The 25,476-nt window shown below is 35.9% G+C and overlaps 1 protein-coding gene across 3 annotated transcripts in view; it reads right to left on the bottom strand.

Moving 5' to 3' along the window:
• The window catches only part of mbf1 (multiprotein bridging factor 1), a 75,478-nt gene that overhangs the window by 22,633 nt on the left and 27,369 nt on the right, over nucleotides 1-25,476 (bottom strand). For all 3 annotated transcript variants that reach the window (XM_081764661.1, XM_081764664.1, XM_081764662.1), the window contains exons 3-4: nucleotides 17,782-17,942; nucleotides 12,835-12,928 (exon numbers count right to left, since the gene is read on the bottom strand). In XM_081764661.1, the coding sequence (XP_081620787.1) occupies nucleotides 12,835-12,928; nucleotides 17,782-17,942 (255 nt within the window). The remainder of the gene's footprint in view (nucleotides 1-12,834; nucleotides 12,929-17,781; nucleotides 17,943-25,476) is intronic.

The raw sequence follows: 25,476 nt of genomic DNA on the forward strand, positions 1-25,476 counted from the left end.
TATCATAATACATGTTAGGATCCAGTACTATAATACCAAATGTTTAAATTGGGCAATTTTCCAAAATAAAGAGGTGGGCCAAGGTACCCCTCCCAAATTTTTAAAGAGTGCATCAATATACCCATGTCTTATAATAGGGAATGGACCAATATACATAACCATATAATCATATAAGGTAATAGGACCTCATCCAAGAGGATAAATTGAACCAAAATACCAAACACGTGGTTGTAGTAAAATTTGGCATTTTTTTTTTTTTTTTTTACTCATGAAAGGGAACAAGGTGAACTACCCAAATTTATCATAATACATGTTAGGGTCCAGTACTATAATACCAAATATATAAAATGAGCAATTTCCAAAATTTAAGGGGTGGGCCAAAGTACCCCTCACAAATTTTTAAAGGAGTGCACAAATGTACCTATGTCTTATGATAGGGAATAGACCCCTATACATAACCATATAACCATATAAGGTAATAGAACCTCATCCAAGAGAATAAATTGGGCCAAAAGACCAAACACGTGGTACAACGTATTGCTTACGTTTATATTTTTGACAATTTTGTACCCCTAAAATGGAACGAGGTGGACCACCCAAATTTATCATAATACATGTTAAGGTCCGGTACTATAATACCAAATGTTTAAATTGGGCAATTTCCAAAATTTAAGGGGGTGGGCCAAAGTACCCCTCCCAAATTTTTAAAGGATTGTACAAATATACCGATCTTATGAAAGGTAATGGACCCCTATACATGACCATATAACCATATAAGGTAATAACATCTCATCAAAGGGGATAAAATCGACCAAAAACCAAACACGTGGTATAACGTATTGCTTACGTTTATATTTTGGCAATTTTGTGCCCCTGGAGGGAACGAGGTGGACCGCCCAAATTTATCATGATACATATTAGGGTCCTGTACCATAATACCCAATGTTTAAATTGGTCAATTTCCAAAATTTAAGGGGTGGGCCAAGGTACCCCTCCCAAAAATTTAAAGGGGTGCACAAATGTACCTATGTCTTATGATAGGTAATGGACCCTATACATGACCATATAATCATATAAGGTAATAATACCTCATCCAAGGAGATAAATTAGGTCAAAAACCCCCGAAATTTAAATTTTTGGCAATTTTTTATCCATGAAAGGGAACGACATAGACACCCAATACTGATAGAGGTACATACTATGGTCCTAGGCTACCACACCAAATTTTTAGATTTGGCAATTTCCAAAATTTAAGGGGGGGGTGGTCCTATGTACCCCTAAAAGGGAATGAGGTGGACCACCCAAATTTATCATAATACATATTAGGGTCCTGTACTATAATACCCAATGTTGAAATTTGGCAATTTCCAAAATTTAAGGGGTGGGCCAAGGTACCCCTCCCAAATTTTTCAAGGGGTGCATTAATATACCCATGTCTTATGAAAGGTAATGGACCCCTGTATACGCCCATACAACCATATAGGGTAATAATACCTCATCCAAGGGGATAAATTAGGTCAAAAACCCCCGAAATTTGAAGTTTTGGCAATTTTTTACCCATGAAAGGGAACGACATAGACACCCAATACTGATAGAGGTACATACTATGGTCCTAGGCTACCATACCAAATTTTTAGATTTGGCAATTTCCAAAATTTAAGGGGGGTGGTCCTATGTACCCCTGCCAAAATTTAGGGGGTGGGCCAAGGTACCCCTGCCAAAATTTAGAGGGGGTGGTCCTATGTACCCCTAGGTCATTGACCCCGGCCAGGGACCATGGGTCCTGAGGCAGGGACCCAGGGACCAAAAAGTGAGGCAAAGTGACCCCATTACTACTAGGTGGCATGGGACAAGAATTGTAAGCCCTCATCACACGATTGCACCCGACCCCTTCCGAACGAAATGGTTTGAACCTTGCTTGTTACCAAAATTCACTTTGTCTGTAGAGGTTGCTGATCCCGCACTTTCACTTGTTTTGTCCCTTGACCTTGTTCTCTTGTCTTACTTCTGCTGAAGAGATGCAAAATCAACAGCGTGTTCATCCCTCAGTTTAGATGTGCATCTTCTTAGTGTCGTTTGTGTTATTTTTTCCTCCTGTGTTTTCGTGTGGTTGTGCGAAAATGAATAAAGTAAGCGTGTTGTTAGAAAGTATTACGCGCGTTTTCAATAGTAAATCCTCAACACTTTTCCACTTTTCAATATTCATTCCCGGAAAATGACTTAACAGTTGTATCCCGTTCCTATCCGATGCTGAAGAAAGAAAAACTCAAATCTGAACTATCGGTCGCATACAGCAACGATATTCTTTGCACAATTAATAACACCAGTGATTTATTACTATTTCTGCGTGACAATGACTTAACAGATACATTTTCTGAGGTGTCAAAACTGGTGGACATAGTGTTGACAACACCTGTAGCTAAAGCAGGATCAAAACGTTGTCAGTACATTAAAAAGGCTGAACACTTGAAGGATTTCGATGAGCCAAGACAGATTCAATACATTAACAACGTTGTCTACACACAAAGACAATACTACCACAATAAAGGAACTCATCACAAAGGTGATCAGTAAATCTCCAGCCTTAAGCATAGAAGAACAGAGTATATGTACAAATAATTAGGTGAGTGCCATTTATTACAGAAAATATTTTATATTACGTTGTTGCCCTATGATTATACTTAAGTTTTCCTGACTGCAATTTCGACGTTTTTAAGCAATTCGCTTACTAGTAGTAACCATAAAGTATTTGTCTTCAAGCTGGGCCCACCTTACCTTTTATTCCACGAACCGCCACTGCACATCATTAAATGTGGTAATGCAGATATAAGTTAGTTAATCCAGATGACAGAGGTTAGTTCAAGAAAAGTTTCAAGAAGTCTCACTATGCTGTAATTAATTTATTTATTTAAAAGAAAAAAAAATGATAATGTAAAGTAGTTGCAATATTTACGTTCTATTTATTGTAGTGCAGAAACCCGGGACTTTGAAGACTTGGAAGTTCAGTAAAGTTTACCAAGATAATAATTCTGAGCAGTTAGAACTAAATTTATGAGCAAAATCGTATCTCACAATATTCAGGAGCACGCGTAAAACGTATACAAGGATGAAATCAGAATATAATACCCGATACTAAGGGCAATATTGCTGAGGTAAACATATTTACTTTGAATGCATAAGGTTCCCACTCAAACTAAATATTTGAATTCACAGTTTTCATGACCTAATTTTTTTTTTTTTTTTTTTCAATTCACGGTCGGAAAGTTAATAAAAAATAACGTCTACTGACTGCACAACGACAATAAAAACCGCCCGCGCGGAACATAAGGTGCGGCGTGACGATCGGTACGTTGCAGTGAGATAGTTAAACTTGCCCAAGTTTAACCTTACGATGTCAACTGTCCAAACAAGAAACGATAAAAACACATTTTTTTAAATTTTTTTAATAATTAATATTAATTTACTTTATCCTGTCTAGTATCGTAAAGGGTCGGAGAAACTGGAAGTTTTGGAAAAAAATGTTTTTCTACAGTTTTTTCAAAGCAGGAGAAAGGGGAGGGAAAGTCTGCGCCAATAGGTTAAAAAGCCATATAATCTTTTCAGCAATATGAATTCACGCATTACTTTTTCATCCTTGAATGCTGAACAGTCTCGAGACCAAGTTGGATATGTAACTTTACAATTGGCACATTTAGCCGGGACCATACACTGTATTGGACCATACGCTGTGTCAGAACAATTGCCACAGATGGCAGAGGCATTGCGTAATGTAGATGAGTGGCCGAAATACTGGCGATTAAAACAGCGCAAAGGGAGAGGAATATATATGGTTTCATCTTTAAGCGATAGTATGCTACAGTAAGATTGGTAGGGAGGTCTGGGATGCCAACGATATGAAACTGTCAGTTGTATCATGCCACTTTTGCTTGCATGGATTCATTTAACGTCCACAACATGCTGCTTAAGTAATTCGTCCTTGATCTCGGCTTCCGACAGCTTCGAAAGTCAAAACAAGTACTCACGCCTTTTGCTGATGTGGTTCAACGTTTATCAGGAATGTAGAAAATGTGATGTATTTGAGCATTAATTTGACTTAATTGTCGTTTAGAGTTTAAGAGTTTCATTTCTATGTTTGCAAATATGCCCTGGTGGAAAAGTTCAGTGTCAATTTGTTGCAAATTCTAAGGAGAATAAACTACCAAAAACTTATTCAAACTACCAGCAGTTTCTTCCTTTGGATCATTAAGAACTAAATGTCGTGGAACATGTTCCACGATCTTTTCCTCGTTCGCTTTCTCTAACTAATGATTTGTATCTGTCTTTTAAAGGAGTTTGATGCTGTGCCATGTTGTTGAGGTAAAGATAATCTCCACTTCCCCATCACAGTTCTGGAGGACCAACGAGGCGGGCACGTATTACCTACCACTAACCTTGTCAAGAAGCTGAGCGATGACTCCAGGCCCAATATTCGAGAAGAGAGCGCCACTTGCATCCTCGACTGATGGGCTTTTAAGGACACCCCGTCTCGCCGGTTCGTGGAGAGGCCAGGCTTCTTTGGAGGTCCAATGTGTCGCATTTGTAGTTTTCCCTTTCAGGGCATCACTCCATCTAGTACGCTAGGAGCCAACAAGCTTCATTCCGCAGTCACAGGATTCCAAGGACAACCAAAATCATATCTAAGAACCATAGCCAGGTCAAAACAATTTTTAAAAAATGGAAATCTGGGCCATAAATCAAATCGGAAATTGTTGGCAGTTCACAACAAAGGATACGCCTGGGGTTATCCAAATCGTAGTCATTTGTCAGTACAAGGTCACAACAAGAAATCAGGGCTTCATCCGAGACATCATATTGTACAGTAACTCATTGTTTTGTTGCACTGATCGAGGTGATGACTCGCAGCAAGGGTTTTATTGCAGGGTGATGCCCCCCCCCCCACCTCACCCTGGAGAACCAGTGAGCTACTGCAGTTCCGAAGAACTGGGCAATGGGATCGTCACATTCTCAACGTCAGGTTTCTTCATTCAATTCTATTATTATTGGCTAGGAGCACTGTATCCTTTATAGTTATTAAATCAGAAGCAGATAGTATTAAATTTTAAAGTTTATTGAAGGTAATGTATATTTTGGAAAATGACTACACTAAACATTTACTTTCCCAGTTTTCCAATCTCTCTCAGGTTTATTTATTTATTTATTTATTTTTAAATTTCCGAAAATTTTACAACACTGATACCTATCCAGAGTTTGTTATTACTAGGCAGAAACAATGACAATTAGCGCTGCACTGAGAGAGGAAGAAACCTTTAAGAAGCAACAGAACTCAGTAGCTGCGGAGTCTGTGTGCGCCCCGCTCCTTCCTCTCCTGCAGTTTCTAAATCTGAAATATTTCCAAAGCACAGTTCTGCAACTCAAAACGACTTTTATTTTCTCATGATAAGACTTTTCTATTAATTTGACAATTTTCAAGGTCTGATAACGAAATTCACAGCATATTCCAGTTTTCATGGAATACGGTTGGGTGCGGACTCTGATGTAAATAATATATTATACCAGAACATATTAAAAGTGAACTGCAAAATTTAATATGATCACTATTTCTACAAATGAGTATAGAAATTAAGAAATCGAAAAAAGAGCTGTGTAATAAATTTCAATCCTCCACAGATGATTTATGTAAAGCTTTTGGAGAAGATGTAAATTTCACATAAAGCAAGTCGAATGAATTGAATCAGAGAGAGCCATTACAATTTTACTATAAGAACAGAAACAGGTGAATTTACGAGAAATACACATAAATGTCAGGAATCCCTCATGTTCATTATCTCAATAATTGATAATGTCACTTCTAAGTCTAAAGAAGAGAATGAGAAGATTAAGGTGCACGTGAAGCATAATCCAAATAATACCCCTGAAGATATCGTACTAAATATTAATTATTTTTCTAATGATGTGTATGAAATGCAACTTCCTGCGAATTAAACCTAAATGTTGATTTGTGTGTGAGATTCGGTATTGGATGAAGATGACGGGAATTACACTGAGACTGTGAATGAGATAGGTCTTTTTCGAAGAAATTACACCAAACACGACTATGTTCGGGACAAGCAAAACAAAAAATTTAAGTCAAAGAAGTTTACCAGTTTACAACGTATCCTATTCTGAACACAAAACTGGCTGTGAAAATGATCAGAAAGCACCATTTATATGTTATATGTAATACATTTAGTCAAGAATCGATTATATCGGACTTCGCTATGGATCATGTGAATGCATATAAACCTAAGATTGTCTTGTGCGTTGACTCAAAGAACAGCAGAATGAAAGAAAAACCGAATGATGGAGTGGGTCTAAATGGTCTACCTGTTGCCGTAACCAGTATTGCAGTAAATAGTAATCAAGTTTAAAGACATAATTTGTACCAAGTATTTTGACCCAAAGCAGTTTTACTGATATGAGAATAAGTAGATACAACTAGATTCGTGCAAATCATAACCGGATAAGTCCATGAGATATCATGCAATTTGTTGACACACACACAGACAGTAGTGAACCTAATTTTGATGTACCGGTAACCCGTATTTGTGAATAGAGAAACCAGTGCTCATTAGTTCATATTCATTTACTCGAAACAACCCAACGAAACTGTAACGAAAGGGAATGTCTAGTGTTAATATACTTACAGTTAGTATCGTATAAGGTTAGTTTGTGTCGCAATATTCACTCACCAGCGTAAGAGAGTTGATGAAAGGAGAAAACTTTATGTATTGAAAATACCATATTTTCCTTACTATGTACGAGCCGTGTCCGTAAAATAAGGTCTCCATTTGTTTTTCACATAGAAAACACGTTTACTGGCAACAAATGTTACGTCAATGGAAAGGCTGGGCTTTCAGCTACTTTCGACGTAATCACCGTTGCGATCGATGCACTTTTGCATACGCTGTGGCATTTTTCGTATACCCTTGTTATAGAACTCTCCCGCCACGTTGTGCAGGTAGCACTCGACTACGTTTTTCAACTTGTCATCGGTTTGGAAATACGTTCCACCCAGGGGTGCCTTCAACTCAGGAAACAGATGAAAATCACTAGGTGCTAAGTCTGGGATGAAGGGGAGATGGGGGAGGATGTCCCATTTGAATTGGGCCAGGAGATCGGCTGTTGCATGGGCAGTATAGAAACAGGCATTGTCGTGATGAAAATACACTCCCTTCGTCAGCATTCCCCTCTTTCGATTTTGAATGGCACGACGCAGTTCTTTTAAAGTCTCAGAGTAGCGATCAGCGTTTATTGTTGTGCCAGTAGGCAAAAACTCGCACAACAATACACCTTTTCTCTCCCAGAACACACTGGCCATCACTTTGCCGGCAGACACTGTTTATTTAAACTTTCGCGGCTTCGGCGAACTCGAATATCACCACTGACGCGACTTTTCCTTAGTTTCAAGTGTCGTGAAGTGCACTCAGGTTTCGTCGCCCGTGACTATTGACTCGTTCCGTTCTGCATAGTGTTCCAGGAATCCGCGGACCGCTTCAACACGTTGCTGTTTCTGGTCTTCGGTGAGCACTTTGGTGACCCACCTCGCACACACATTGTGATAATGCAAATGTTCGGTCAAAATCATTCTTTTACTGACGTACGCCACGGATCCGTTCTCACAGCTTGCTCACTCTCACACGCCGGTCTTCAAGTATTGCTTGCTCCACTTTTCAATTGTTTCGGCCGTAACCGAAGGCCAACCAGAACGGATGTCTGTACGTCCGTCCTTGAACTCTCTCAACCACTTTCGCAAGTTTTTGACGTCCATACACTGTGGCCCATTCACTTCACATAACTGACGATGGATGTCAATCGGGATAGTGCCCTTGGCACTCAAAAAACGGATCACTGCACGCAACTCGCACCTGGCGAGAGAAGCGAGGGAGCTCCACCACGAATGGTTGCCCACCCCAAACTGAACATCGCAGTGCGCTCTGTTTGGTGGTGGTGTTAAAAGGAGAGTCAAGCTACATGCCAGTGTTGTCAGATCTCACGTCAAAGCGTTCTTTAAGGCTCCAGCGCCTTGAGACCTATTTTTAACGGATACACCTCGTGTAACTTATATACTCATTAATTGTTACTTTCACTATTGACATTTTCCTTAGTAGGTTACTTTCATAATTATTTTTATTATAATATTTTAAATATATACTTATTCTTTGTGTGCTCATAACATTAGATTTATTATTCATTTTATTACAATTTGTTATTAGCATATTTTATTCCAAAAGTTGTTGGGGAACTCAATGCTATATCGTTAATTATTGAAACTTTCACCCTTGGATTGTACCTAACCTAACGTTAGTGTCTTAACTTAATGTATAGTTCCATTATGCGCTTTGTTTAGTTTTTTCTTAGTTTTCTTCAAAATTATAATAAAATTATGCAATAAAAGCAAGACAATTAAATGTTTTTTTAATTTATTTATTTATTCAAAGTACATTGTTCGTGAATCGTTACAATGAGTAGCACGATCGAACAACTACTGGAAAGATCTCTGCATATCGATTTGTGTATATCCCGAAGAGTAGATGTCACAGTCCTTTGGATATCTTGAACATCGTCGAATAGTCGCCCTTTCAATGGGAACTTCAGTTTGGGAAACAGAAAATAGTAACAAGGGGATAGATCGGGCGAATAGGAAAGGCGATTGAGCACACACACACATACACACACTTGCTTTCGGGTCAGAAGCTCCTATACAGCTATTTCCCGGTGAACGGTAACATTGTTATGAAGCAGTAACCAACTGCCTGGTGTTTAATACTCAGGCAGCACACGTCGAATGCTTTTCATAAACGATCCAAAACACACACACACAATCTGCAGTGACGATCTGATTCTCTGGAAGATATTCTGGTGAATAATTCTGTCGTAAAAACAAAACAGCATTGACTTCACTTTCGACTTTTTCAAATGTACTTTTTTTTTAAAAGATGATGGTGACTTCCATTCAGCTCTTTGGTGTTTTGTTGTTGGATCATAGTGAAAACACAGTTTCGTCCTCCGCAACAACGAAATTTACAAAATTTCTATTCCTTTGAGCAATTTTAAAAATGTCCTTTGCATAATGAACACGGCCATCTTGTTAGTCAGACAACGAATGGTGCACAAACCGAGATGAGACTGTTTTCTTGCCTAAATCTTGCACTAAGATGTGATGATTCGTTCCTCGGATTGCACCAAACTCCCCTGCCAACAGTCTTACAGTCACACAATGATCTTCTGTAAAATGTTCTTTCACTTTTGTGATGAGATTATTCGTAAACACTGAAATTGGACGACCAGGTCTTCCTTCATCTTCAGTTGCCTAAACACCACACTTAAATCGCTCCTACCATCCTAATACCTGCACACAAGACAAACAAGTATTCCTATGCACTTGTCACGTTATTTCCACGGTCTCGGTTGCACTTTTGCCGAGTTTAAAACAGAACTTAATGTTTGCTCGCTGCTTAATGGCGCTACCGTGACAATCTCCCGCTCTTGACTGAAGATGACGTCATAGTTCCCGTCATTCTTTGAGTGCAGTGAAGCAATGTTGAGTTCGTATACAAAGGTTACGTCTTTTGTTAACATACAATCATTTCCTTTTAACATCTTTCTTTTCCCCACAATAAAATCAGTCTCATTATATCGGACTGTATATACGTAATCTTAATAACAGATCCACATTTTAGTACCCACTTTAATTCTCTGTGGCCATAATCTGTATCTAATGTTGTATTTACTAACTTTTATTATTTATGTAAACGTATGGGATGGAATTTAAATTAATTCTTAATAGATAATAATTGTATCCAACTTAAAAGATAATATTATTATCACACATATATTGCCTTACAAGTAAAGTTACAGAACTGATTGAATTAATATAATAAAATAATAATTAAACAGTTGAAATATATGAGATAAGAAAATATATGAATTGTTAAATATTTAAATATTGCAAGAGTAAGTATAGTATGTAAATGTACTCCATATATTTTTATTATCTTACGTTAGTATTTCACAGCAATGAGGTTCCATCAAATGTAAGAACTTAAAAAAGGATAAAGGGATGTATGTAACAGGGCTCATAGTGGTCTAGTCTCTTGTAAATAGTTGAAAAGTGACCAAAAGCACAAGAAAAAATGACCAAAAGCACACGTAAAAGTGACCAAAATTTCATCATGCCCCTTTTTTTCATCTGTCAATTTCTCCATCACCTCTCTCTGTTTGTTATTTTGTTTCATGTTTTCTTCTTTACTTCTTTTTGAGCTTCCTCCTTTCTTAGGTTTTCTAAGTATGCTTTGTAGTTGCGGTAAGCAGACTTAGCAGACGTAAGAAGCTTCTGAGTAAGTGGAACCAGTTCTGGGCTACTTCCGAATTTCTTCATCCCAGACATTATATTTAACTTAGCATTGAGAGTTCTCAAAGCCATGAAATATTCAAATTCATACCTACTCTTAAGAAGAACATACAAGAAGCATAACCAGGGTGTCTACTAAAATTCCAAAATGAAATTTCGTGACTTTTTCGTTACCAAATCATAAAATTTCGTAACACTCTGAAGAGTGAATTTGGGTGCGAATTAGGCCGAATTTTTATCCATGCGATAGAAGTGTGGTTTGCATGCGATTTGATAGCGTCTAAAGCCGACCATAGACAACTTGGGTAATTTTGACGTTTCATAGAACAAAATTTTCCAATCTGTACTTACATTTGTACGGATAAAAAAAAAATCGTGACCCAAAAGCTAAATTTCGTAACTTTTTCGTGACATTCGTGACCGATAGGCACCCTGATAACACAAGAGGAAAATAATGAACAATACAAATACACACACACAACGTTGAGCGGAGCGTTAACTATTACGAGAGAAAACTAAAGACTATTATGATAGAAGAAAGAATAGACACAGAAGGGTTCTCAACTCCACCTTCAGAACTTAAGCATCCACCAACCATCCACTGTGCTTTAGAAAGAATAAGCCGAAGTGAGAATAAAGCTGACTGTTTTACATGTGGCAGCAAGTACTGAAGCATTCAGAAGGGTAATGAGTAACAAGTTTCTGGCTTTTTCCATTTATTTTTATAATATTTTTCTTAGAAAACTGCCAATGCAAAACATAAATCACACGAAAATGTCACTTTACCTCCCAAAAAAGTAACTTTTAGTGACAAATTTGAAAAAAAAAAAAAAAATAATAATAACTTTTAGTGACCAACTTGAAAAAAAGTGACTCGCTATGAGCCCTGATGTAATGTACAACATATTACATTTTACAGTTCGGATATTCTTTACCGAATCATCATCATCATAGGTATTCCGCCATTATTGGCAGGTCACTTGCCGTAACTGAGAAGCTTCCATGCTCCACGGTCTTCCGCTAACCTCTTTTCTTCATGTACGATTTCTCTGCTTTGATATCGTCCATTAATTATACTCTCCTTCGCCCCCTCCCTCTTTCCTGCCACCATACCCTCTAGCACGTCCCTCATGGTACAGTTCTTTCTTACCCGAAGTCCCAACTAGTTTCTCTCCCTCTTCTTAATAACATCTAAAATTGTTGTTTTCTCCCACCACCATTTCCAACACCCTCTCATTAGTTTTCCGCTCGAGCCAGCTATTTCTCTCCATCCTTCTCCAAATCCACATTTCGAAAGCTTCCATTCGTTTTTCATTCTTTTTGCGTAATGGCCATGTTTCTGAGCCATACAGTACAATACTCCACACGAAGCATTTTATAAGTATTTTTCTCAACTCTTTATTCAATATCCCATAAAATAGTCCTTTCCTTCTGCTAAAGGTTTCTTTCAATATTCCTATCCTTCCTCTTTATTTCACGTTCACACTTCAATAATCACTAATACTACTACTCAGGTATCGAAAACTAGTCACCTGTTCTATTTTCTCCCCTCCTACTTCTATATTTGACACCGACCGCTTCTTTCCAATCACCATGGCTTTTGTTTTTCTAACATTTATTTTCATCCCATATTTTCACAGCCCTTCCCCACGTTTTCTAACATCTTATTGATTTTCCCTTCAGATTATGCAACAAGCGCCATATCATCTGCGAACCGTATACACTTTCTTTTTTTTTTATCTAGAAGATATATATATTAAATAATGTAGGCGAGAGACAGCATATCCTTGTGGAACTTCCCTTCCAACTGCACTCTCCTCTGTCATTTCCTCCCCTATTCTAACACTTATTTGTTGATTCATAAGTAAGTTTCTTTCTTTACCGAAAATTGTACCTTAATTGCAATTTTGTATAATTTCCATTGTTTGGCCACCATTCCATAACAATACAGTATCAGGCTGAAAGTGTTTTATGTGAAACTGGCTCAGAAGAAGAAAACGAGAATATGATACTCATTTTTTTTACACATCAAGTGCGGAAATGGAGATACCAACAATATAAATTAGTTGATCTGGATGACAAAAAATATTTAAATGAATAAATTTCAAGAAGTCTCACAATACTCTTACTAATTTATATAGAACCAGGTAATGTAAAGTATTTGCTATATTTAGGTTCTTAGCTGATCCCATAAACCAAACCGTAAATATCTATGATTTACTGAATATCATGTACACTGAAAAGGCACAAGAATATTAGAGCTGATCCTATAAATCCGCTTTGTACCGTATAAGTATAAAAATAACACTATGCCAAATATCCACAGTAAAGAATTACATTGCGTACTAAGAATTGCACATTTAACGTTGTTTTGATATACTTGATTTTTCGAAGCAAATAATGACATAAAAGTATAACCATATGATTCATTATCTTTTACATACCAATTGCTCTTTCTATTTTTCCGAGGATATTCTGATTTGGTATGGCTCTACCAGCTTCGTAATCATTGATGACTTGTGGTTTCTCATTGACTCTCTATAGAATAAATAAGTAAATAAAGAGACATATGTTAAACATTAACAGGTAATAAGATATTACCAAAAGTCTTAAAAATTACAAATGATAACAAACATAAAACATAATTAACTACCTCTTGTTTAGCAGCGTTGATCATCATACAGTTTGTTTAAAAAATGTCCATATGACGTTTAACGATATGGCTACAGCATAAACAGGTTTTAAGAAAGAAAAGGAGAACTCCTTCGTGGCTAAGCGGTTAGCGTGAGGACTTTTGGCGTGGGAAACTTGAGTTCGATTCCCGGCGGAAGCTCATGTGGTTTGGATCCTACGTTAAGCTGTAGTTCCACGTCTCTTACACAATTTTCAGTGCTGTACACAGAACTAAGTTCTCTCCATATCAAAGAACACCGAATTAAATTCAACGAACCGCTTTGTATACTCAGAAATATATAGGTTGCATATATCTATTTTGGCTGGCGACTGTACTACGCCAAATTGAGCAAATGTAAAACTCTGGAGTGAGTTGAAATATCACTTAAATGCAGTTTTAATGGAAACGACGCAATCGTCAGCGGCTTTCTCACATAAACAACAACTGCTGTTTTAATTACATCTCATAACGTTAATTAATGAAAAAAAAAAAAAACTCTCTCTCCATAGTTACGATTATCGGTAAAATTTAAGGGAAAAAAAAACCTGTCGTATAATCATGAAATATGATCCAACATCGCATAAAGAAATATTATTATTTAATGTCATAAGTAAAACTCTAATACCGCAAGACATGCACAACAAAAGGAAGTTTTAAAATAGCATAGAAAAAAGTAAACATTTTCAAAAATAACCTTCAAGTAAGCCAAAAAATAATACAACGTGTACTTACGACTTTTGTAGAACATGAGCATATTAAAAGTATAAGAGAAACATATTGCTCATTCTACAGCTACAGAAGTGGAATTCCAATTGAGGACATATTAAATTCACACATGACCAGATAAAGAAACATTACACTTACACAGATAATAATAATAATAATAATAATAATAATAATAATAATAATAATAATAATAGAATAATTCCCCCCTTTCGTTTGGTTCCGTTGGTATGGCATTTCATAGCAGCTTTTCGTCAGTATGACGGCTGAAACTACAAAAACGAAATCAGTAGCGTAACTAGACAGTCCCATTGGAAGAACCGAACTTTTGGACTGCCGCAGACGTCTCCGTTTGTTTGGAGGAACACTTACATTAAGTCGGATAGAAAGTCCTGTTAAATTAGGTTCTCACCGAAAGTTGGGGACACTGCCCTTTGCGCTCTAGTGGTTGCGCCACTGGCCGTAACATTAGGTTTCCACGATTGTTACTGTACATTGTATCTACCTACATAATGCATAAGACCATTCCCTTTCATTGGTCATGTAGTTTCTTTTAGTTGATGAAAATTATGCAACCACACACAACATGATACAAAATTCTAAATACGCGGAATGTAGTTTAAAATATCGAATTGTTCAAAAAAATTAGTGTTACCTGTTGTGCTATTGTAAGCTTCTTCAATACAGGCTCATTTCGACCTACCTTTATCTGAAAAAATGACCGAGAATCTCTCTTCCTTTGGCGAATCCCTTTATTCCACATGCGCATTTGTGGAAAGAGCAGGTATGACTTCTTTATAAATTTAATTGGCCGCAAGCAATGTGCTTGTTGGTATTTGAAATAAATGGTTCTAAAGTTAATTTTCTCATGCTTTTAGCATCTTGTAGTTCCGAAACTACGCCGACACGAGAAAAGCTGCAGAGGACTTTTCTTCCTGTTTTGACTTCAGGTACCCTTCAATTTTTTACGCATCAATCGTTCATGTATCTATCTATCTACCTACCTACATAATTTTATATATATATATCGTGAATTATTTATCTTGATACGGCTTTGTAACTTTCAATAGACCAACAACAGAAATCTTGTACCATGCAAATATCAGACGAGGAACACTGACATACTCTACGATACCACCAAGTTGACAGTATTGTCAATCCAACAAGAAGTTACATTTTTTTCGAATGGCTCTACGTCACGTTATTACACAGTTCAAATCACATGTTAAATGAAAACGTACAATATCGCATTTATTATCAAATGTTGCAAATTAAGAACGTTATAGTATCGCAAAGTACCTAACGCTATGATCCTGATACGGTGGATTTCGAATGAATACGAACAAAATTGCAAGGGATCGAAAATCTGATCTATTCCAAATGCCTAGTTTCGGGAAAAAAATGCTTAGATAAGTATCTCATTCAATTGCATAGATTGTTTTCACTAGATCTGAAGAACAATGCTGTTTATAGTATTATGTTCCAATGGCATAAGTGATGAAAAAGTTAAAGAATTTCTATACTCACGTGAATTCTGTTTCTGGCGTGAAGGTAACTTTAAAAATAATCCAAGAACAAAATTAAAACGAAAAACAAGTCCCATGACCTTGTTGTCAGAAATGAGTGTGCAAAAGGAATTTCTAAAACAATCAAAAACATTATATAAACACTTTCTAACTGACTATTCTGACAAAAAAAGAAAAACATATTTTTCTTTTAGTGATCTCAAAAATAATTTACAAACTAGTATAAAAACTGGCAATTTTGTACAGTCATTATCATTCGATCATTTGTTCGTCATCTGAACAGTCAATGAATACTCGAAGTGCATCGTTTGGATACTACAGCCATCTCTGGAACTTCGAGATGTCCCGTGCAGTGCTGACAATTGTAGAAGAACACTATGGACTGTGAGTATGCTTTGTGCTTGTTATTACATGACATAACGATGTGTAAAGAGAACACATAATTTATGAACACACACGAGGGAGCTCAAAGACTGCCTCCTTGATAATCGAACACCTATTACTTTACTACACGAGTTTTCTATTGTGACTTTGTACACACCATTTGTATAGTTCCTTTTTTTTGAGTTATCCAAGGTGATGGTTGTTATTATTCAATAAATGTACTTTTATATAGACGCTATTTTATTCCTTGAACAATAACTCACACCCTATGTGGGTAATGCATTCTCTATAATATTTTGATTTCTTAAATCATATAAAACGTGACAATTAAGCATCAAAATGCATCATTTTAACAGCAATTTGATTTTTCGTTTAATAGATAGATTTGAAATGTGTAATAAGCTGATATAGTGCCATTTTAAAAAATATATATAACTTTACTTCGGATGGCTACACTGTTAATCTGGTACTACTTCGTAGTACGCCAATGCCCCCTATCAATATTTGCATGTTGCAAATTCTCATCGATTTACATCGTATAGTTTAAACGTTATAAACGTGTTTTAATATAAATGGTCCACACTGTATAAATATTTCTTATAAATAAAAAGGTTAGATACAATAAATTCTGGTAGACATTAAAAGCACCACGCATTAGAAGTTTGAATTTCTTCGTGTAGATGTTAGCCGCTGCCGGATGTTTGCTGTCATCTAACGGCGTGTGTAACTTGTACTCTTTGTTTCAACAGTACAAAATGGATAACAACCGTTAAAAGTCATCGTAATTTGTGAAGATGTTAAGGGACTAACTTCATTAACGGCTTCAGATGAAATAATCGCTTTAGTAGTTTATTGTAAACACACACACACAAAGTTCAAAAATTCTCTTTTGTTCAAGAGTTATCGTTTGGAGTAACGGTCGAACATAAGTTTCCGTTAGCCGTTAAAATATCAACAATTGAAATGAAAAAATTAAATCTGTAAGTTTAACGTCCCACGGTTAGGCCGCTTAGGCTAAAGGAGACGGTGATGAAATAATGAATGAAACTGTTGAATGAATAAAGTGGGAGGAAACGGGAGAATTCGAGAAAACCCACGCACAAGGGTCCACTTGGCGTGAGCTGGGATCGAACCAGGGATCACGCACACCAGAGATGAATGCTCTACCACTGAGCCACAGCGGCCCTATATTAACAATTGACTTTATTATCGAACATAGCCGAGATAATCACTAGCTATTTATTGCAAAAAACAATTCAAAAATTCGTTTTTGTTTAAGACTTATCCATTAGGACGTTAATGGATTGACTTCATTAACGAACTCAACCGAGATAATCAGTCTAGCTATCTACTGGGAAAAAAAAATCGCTCCCGTTCATGAGTTACTGTGTGGAATAACGAAACACTAATACTACAAGTCCCACTTGTGTGATTCTAATAATACGCTTCTGTAATTTAACGAGAGAAGATTCTAAACTAATCTGATATTGACCTAAATGATGTTCGAAATCCACTTTTTTTTTTTTTTTTTTTTTTTTTTTTTTTTTTTTTTTTTTACTAAAAGATAATATTTTTCCTGTATAAATCAAATCTACAGTAAGTAATAAATAATCTTATAGGACTGATGTCATGTCTAAAATTGACCAAGGTTCGTGCTGAATTCTATATTAAATTGTGTATCTTTCGGATTAATTATTTATTATTAACCCTAACGAGGCACACTGAGGCTTACTCAAAATGTAACTGTTCGGTAGTTTGCTAGGTGATCCGTCATTACGTTTTAAATTTTTCACCATTAAATATCATTGTTATGTGTATGTAAACACATATTTAAATGAAAGAGACAGTATGGAAGTATTAAATGTAACAGAATAGGTACGCATAATTAATTTAAGGATATCGATAAGTAAAGAAACACTAAAATTGGAATATGGAAATATTTTGGTTGTAGAAGCAGTACAAGAATTGTTAATTAACCAAGAGTGAGGACAAACGATTATAGCGCTTTCTGCATTCAACGGAGATCAAAATGGTACTGATATAAAGATTAATTTAAAATCAATTCAGTATTATTAGATACATACAGTTGCAAGTTCTTTCTGACTCCATCCTTTGGACTGACGGCCTTGCTGAATCAGCTTTCCCACGTCAAGAGGTACTTTGTCATGTCTCAATTCTTCTGTTTCTCGATCCAATTTAGCTGTGTTTTTTGTTGTTTGATGCTGCTTATTCTGTCCTGCTCCCCCTTAAGAAAATGAAGAAAGAATGTGAAATAAATATCAAAGTGCTCTACTGTTTTTATTTGAAACAGTTAACAAAATGTTTTACAATCAAAGTTACAAATATAACAAACAGCATAAATATCAAGAATCTCTTACCTTTCATTCCAATATGGGTGTCGAGCTGCACGCTTCACAGTTTCTCTAATTTTTCTTTTTCTTCCTACTTCTTATCCCCCCCCCCTATATGACGAAGCATTATAGTTAAAGACTGGTAATTGTGGCAAAATGCCATATTTACACGTAATAATAATGAATTGATGTCATTTATCGTGGTCAACAGCTTTATTTGTCATTTTATGGATGTTTCTCAAGTTAAGTTCACCTCTCTATCGAAAATACAAATCACAATGTTCACCGTCTGAATATGAATCACTAGTAATACGGAATTTAAAGCCTTTCAAGGTTAACAAACCAAATACACGGAAAGCGCGATTGATGTTGCAATGAATCCTAAGGTTCCAACGTGCTTCAAATATGCTCCTATTTCATTGTTGGATGTTGAACGAACGTTTTCATATCTGAAACGAATATACAACTTAACTTATGTGTGGACAAGTTGGAGAAATTACAAGTATTGTACACCTATAATCAAAAATGATCTATGGATTCTATGGCAACACTGCATCAAGTGCCACGCTAGAATTTACCCAACATGAATTTTTTGGTCACAATACTCAGCATATTTTCTCTGTAATTTTGTGTTTATAATCCTAATATTTCAGATTTGTAATTTTCTTTCTTTTTCATCGGTTTGGTTATTGCAAGGCTCATAGTGGTCTGGTCTCTTCTAAATAGTTGAAAAGTGACCAAAAGCACACAAAAAAATGTCCAAAATCTCATCATCTTGATGCCAAACTTGGACATAAATTGAATTTTACATTTTTTTTTTTTCAACCAACATAGGGCCGGGTGGATCACAGCTGAAATACGTAATGTTTTAACATGTTAAGATTAAAAATTATTTTACTTAAGTTTGTCAGCTAATAAAAAATTTGGATTACTTGTGTTTAGAGGTTCGTTATTAATTACATATTGGCACGGTTCTAGAAGAAAGAATAGACACAGAAGGGCGCTCAAATCCATCTTGAGAGCTTAAGCACCCACCAACCACTCACTGTGCTTTAAAAAAAATAAAAGGCTGTAGTAAGAATAAAGCTTACTTGGTTTACATGTGGCAGCACAGCTCACATGGCAGTACAGGGTGTGTACTAAAATTCCAAAATGAAATTTCGTGACTTTTTCGTGACCTTTCCTTTACCAAACCATAAAATTTCGTAACATTCTCCAGAGCGAATTTAGGTGCGAATTGGGTTGAATTTTCATGCATGCGAAAGAAGCGTGATTTGCTTGCGATTTGGTAGCGTCTAGAGCCGAAAACAGACATTTTTGGTAGTGAATTTTGACATTTTATAGAACAAAATTTTCCAGTTTATACTTATATTTGTACAGATTTAAAAAATCGTGACCTAAAAGCTAAATGTCGTGACTTTTGACTTCTGATTTCGTGACTTTTTCATGACTTTCGTGACCGATAGACACCCTGCAGTAAGCACTGAAGTTTTCAGAAGAATAGTAAGTAACAAGTTTCTGCCTTATTTCATTTATTTTTATAATATATTCCTTAGAAAACTGTCAGTGCAAAACATAAATCACACAAAAAATGACTTTACCCCTAAAAAAAGTAACTTTTAGTGACAAACTTAACACTTAAAGACCCGGAGGGGATTTAAATGTAGAAACGCTTGGATCCCGGCCATTTTAAATGTATTTTTAAAATTTTGTTACTCAGAAACTACCCTTTTAAAGTGAATGAAACTTTCAGATTCAATCGAATAAAAATGTACTAATATAACAGAAAAACACTAATGCACTTAGCATTATTACCGTTGAATACACAGTGTTGCAAACTTTAAGGAATATTTTTTGCATGTTGGAAATCCAATCGAAAGATATATTGTCCGATAATTTCGTGTAAATTGCAAACGACCATACAACTAAATATAAATAAGTTTAAATATACACTACATATCACAATATGTCACTCGGCCCCCTCCTGTCCCTTTTGGTGACATGTTAGGTGCGAGGACGTTTAGAAGCGCGGCGCGATGGTTGAGAACTAGTGCTAAGAACAGCATCGAGTGTTGTTTTTGTGTCACTGTCGGAAGATTCTAGTTATTCTAATATTGTAGCAATGTCTAAACATTAGATTCATCGTCCGTTTCAAAAGCATCGGAGTCGCTATCATCTATTATTTCCGTAATTTCTCCGGGCGAAAATACGCCACTATCATAAGAACCACGACTTGTTGCGGTGGTATTCATCGCCAGAAGCTCAACTAAAAAGAGGAAGTGAAGCCTAAGCAAATTACAAGAAGGATGTCGAAACAACCACACACACTTCCACTGGCTTATAAAACAGGAGAAAAAAATAACTACATGTTTTTTTCCTTCTGAGTACTCATATCTTTTTGGGGTATATACATTTGACACAGCATTTCATATAAATCGACGCAGTACGTGACCTGTAGGCATGAAGGTGATAAATATTAGTGAAAAGTAAACAGAAGGGACTAGCTGTATGAAGCTGTTGGCTTCTTTCGTCAACTGCGTGCTGAAGTGCGGGAGCTGGCCTTGATGGGTGCGCGGCAACTAAAGTTGTCTCCGGGACTGAACGCCTCGTAACAAGAGGGCAACTATAGTTGTCCATGGATCTTTAAGTGTTAAAAAAGAGTAACTTTTAGTTAAAAAAAAAAAAAGAAAAAGTGACTTGCTATGAGCCCTGTTATTGATATTTCAAAGTTACACTTATTAATGAGTGCTATTTGCAGTTCTTAATGTAAATTAATAATTTAGTGAAAAGTTTTAGTAAATTAATGACAAGAAATACAATGAATATATTCATTCTCGTAATACGAATTGCCATTTTTAGAATTTACCGCGCAATTTTGCCTACAATTTTAGGTATTTTATTTTGCCACAACTGCCGGTTCTTTAGTTATAGAAAATGAACTCCTTAGCAGAAGATAATGAAAACATAATTACACTATTAACAGGGTGCTTTGTGAGTGTTTTTCGCTAAAACCTTCATCAGACAGGGATGAAATAGGACGAAACGAAAAGGAAAATTTAGGAGCATAGAAAAACATAAGAAGCCCAAGAAGGCTTACAAATAGATTAGTTAATGCTGTTGGTAGAATAGATGAACTTAATGGTAATAGTTCAGGACGTGAAAAACGCAAGCAAGAACTACAGACGTAATTTGACGTAACAGGGAATTAGAATCAAGTCAAAACCTAAAAGATGGGACAAAAAATATGCAGAGCAAGTTGCAAAACAGGATAGAATAAAAAAATTAACTGTATTTTCATTTAAGAAAATGGCTGAGTTTGAACAACGTTTTTGAACTACACCATATCAGAAATGGGGAATGTGAAGGAATGTGAATGTGAAGGATAAGATATTCACGTAGTCTTCTTAGTGTATAATGAAAGGTTTAAAGCATTGTGAGTAACCACTATTACATTGTTAATTTCTGATTATCTGTTTAATATGACACATGCCTTCTACACATATGATTATATATCTGATTCCAGAGTTCATATATTACTAATTCCAGGTATATCTTACCACGATCTAGTGTTCGCCTGCTACTCTATACATACTCCGACGAGACAGTCAAAATTTATCTCATACAGAAACTTGAATAAAATAAATGAAGCTACCCTTTTCTTTGAAGCGGCAAATATTTCTTGGCAGGTAATCTACAACTCCTCGTCTATAAACGAACAACTTAATTTCCTTAATAACGCGATATTAACACTAATTGATAAGCATGCTCCACTCATTAAGCGCGCAGTATCGCGACCATCTTCCTCGTGGATAACTACAGAAATTCTAAATTTAATGGCACAACGCGATTGCTCTTATAGACAATACACGAAATCTCGTACAGATAATCCAGTACAGGCTGACGAGTGTTTTAAAAAAATCCGTACACAATTAGGAAAGCCAAAATGGAATTTGCCTCGAACCTAGCGAACAGCATTGGTAACTCGAAAATTTTGTGGAAAAAGGTAAATATATTAGGAATCAAGAGCAGTAGGAAACAAAATATGGCTAACAATAAATTTACTGCAGATGAATGATCTTAATAACAATTTTTGTGACATTAAGTTTTTAAGTAATACAGATTCTAAAATTACATATGATGAGAGTCCAGAATGTACTGAAAACGTTTTTTCCTTTGAATGTATCAGTCCTCTAACAGTCATGAAGACCATCAATAGAATAAAATCAACTGCTAGTGGAGCTGATCATAGTAATAAATTTATTTTAAAATTTTGCTTTTTATACTAAATCCCATCACTATTATTTTCAACCGTTCTCTTATGAGCGGCACTTTTCCATCTGCTTGGAAAACAGCTGAAGTCCTAGCGTTTCCCAAAACAAGTAATATCACAAGTATTAATGATTTTCGGCCAATTAGTGTTTTACCTGCTCTTTCAAAGGCATTAGAATACATTGTTAGTGATCAAATACCAGGGTTGGCTGGTTTAAACCAAACAAAAAAAGAACGAAAAATGCTTTAAATCGTGTGAACTTCATGGTGACGTCTCCACATATGAAACCATCTGCATTACGTTTATGTACTTTTCACCTTTTAATCAAGGGGTCCCATGTTCAATTCTTGGTCGAACCACAACCCATCTTTCAAGTGTAAATCAAATAGCGATTCGAGGTGTCCCTTTAAGCGAAAGTCTTCTCTGTGATAACCTTAGTATTTCATACGGATGTTAAGCTTAAACATACGAAACGAAACCAAATTATATATTTCTACTTGCCTAAATGCCTGTTGTTTTATAAAGAAGCCAACGTTCCTTAAATATATTGATAGAAATTGGCAAAATGTATCAACTGCCGACGCAGCTTCCAACATCAGCTTGGATTTGACTTTGTTTTAATTTTATTGAATGATATCTACATACCAAATTTGTAATTTAACACCTGAGTTTTAGCGTAGTGATTATGATACGTTGACCTTAAAATTTTATATGCAAATCCATTTAAAGTAACAGGATTTTCCCAATGGCTAAGGCGGGAGTTTCCCGATTTATATATAATTGTATAATGTCTTTACCTGTGTAACTCTTTATCTTTTTGTCCTTCTTAAATGACTCTTGACAATTATATTAACAACTAGGCCTGTGTAAAGATCAGTACAACGTATTTTTATCAGGAGTCCTTCGTGAGTGAGTCGGCAATCGCATTTGTGACCAATTAGTCCCGGTTTCGTGTCGAAATAAGCGATTTTGATTACGCTTTAAGCTTATGTGACCCCTTCCAGCATAACTTGTTGTTGCATAATAACACCAAGGCGAAACAAACTAATTTCTGTCGATATCTAATATAAATACATAAGAGTATATTATTTAACCCCCCCCCAAAAAAAAACTGGTTTAAACAAAAAAACCGGGTTTAAACCCAAAAAACCTGTTTTTTTTTTTTCAATAAAAACCATGGTTTTTGCCAACCCTGTCAAATACAAACCCATCTAATGAAATACAATTTTTTTGATCCGTTTCAATCAGGCTTCAGAAAGTACCACAGTACTGCTACAGCTGTTACTTATGCCACTGACGACATTAGACTAGCAATGGATAGAAAAAGCAAGTAACTGTTCTTGCTCTACTAGATTTCTCTAAAGCTTTTCAATCAATTATACGTAAGATTCTCTTCCATAAATTGGCAACCAAAATTTAACTTCTCCAATGGTGCTGTGAAATGGGTCAAAAATTATCTACAGGGACGGAAGCAATTTGTAACCGTAGCCGATACTTCTTCTGCACTGCGGAATCTCACTTACGGCGTCCCTCAAGGAAGTGTCCTTGGTCCCCTCTTATTCTGTTTGTACATTAACGACCTTCTTTCTGTCTTACAATACTGTAAATATCACCTATACGCAGATGATTTTCAAATATATATATCTCAGGTCAACCCGAAAACTTGGACAATTCAATTCAACAAATGAATGACGATTTGCACAGCATTTACTTGTGGTCAACTGAAAATGGGTTAACCATAAATCCACTTAAATCGAAGTGCATTTGTCTCTCCTCTAAACGACTTATACAAATGCACCGTTCGAATATACCAACAGTAGAGATAAATGGAACAATTATTCCATTTTCTGAAACTGTTACAAATCTTGGTGTAGTAATAGATCAATTACTTGGGTGGAAACCTCACATTAACGCTGTGTGTAAGAAAGCGTTCTGGTCTTTGCATTCACTCACTAACTAAAGAAAATTCTACCCACTGAAACAAAGCTGCTACTTGTAAAATCTCTAATATTCCCTCACCTTGAATATTGTAATGTACCTCTATCAGACTTAAATTAAGAATTAGCGTACCGTTTGCAACGTATCCAAAATGCCTGTATACGGTTTGCCTATAATCTCAAACGATCAGATCATTTAACTCCATACTACAGAAAGCTGGCCCTTTGGAAACTTGCCGATAGACGTGATTTGCATCAACTCACACTTCTCTTTAAGACTTTGCGCTTTCAACAATCTTCCCACTTATTTCAACGATTGCAACCACTAAATGTTCACCACGATCACAATACAAGGTCAGGTGTAAATAAACTACTTTCTCTTCCCCCACATTCGTCAAAATTCTACTCGAATGCGTTCTTTGCATCCACTATCGGTGCGTGGAATGACCTTCCATCCAACACAAGACAATCTCAATCAATCAACCTATTTAAGAAGTTGGTTGAGCAGATCCTCCATAAGTCTACGAAGCAGAGACTTACTACTACTACTACTACTACTACTACTACTACTAATAATAATAATAATAATTATATATATATATATATATATATATATATATATATATATATATATATATATATATATATATATATATATATATATATGTATGTATGTATACAAGTATGATTGGGAGTGTTTTATATTTTATACATATTTTATTATTATTATTATTATTATTAGTATTATTATTATTATTATTATTACTGTATTACTAATTATGATACTATTGTATTGCATGGTCCAGTGGGAGACGAGCCAGGAGACTTAACTTCGCCATGTAAAATAAGACTAAATAAATAAATACATGGTTTGTATTGTCCGTATCAAATAAGGCTGGCTATGAAGAAAAGTGTCAGCAAAGCAACGTAATAATATAGTATTACAAAGTCTGCTTTTTGTTTGTTATGCCACCTTCGAATGGTTGCGAAACATGGACGCTTACTCTGAGGGAAGAACATAGACTGAAAATATTTGAGAACAAGATCCTTAGACGAATATTCGGACCCAAGGGGAACGGAAATTGGGAATGGCGGAAACTTCATAACGAGAAACTACATAATTTACACGGTTTACCCAACATTGTTAGGGCTGTCAAGTATAGGAGGCTCAGGTGAGCAGGTCATGTAGCTAGAATGGAAGAAAGTAGAAACGCTTTCAAA

This window comes from Thermobia domestica, chromosome 7 (assembly GCF_964235325.1).
Source record: "Thermobia domestica chromosome 7, izTheDome1.hap1.1, whole genome shotgun sequence".
Lineage (NCBI taxonomy): Eukaryota > Metazoa > Arthropoda > Insecta > Zygentoma > Lepismatidae > Thermobia > Thermobia domestica.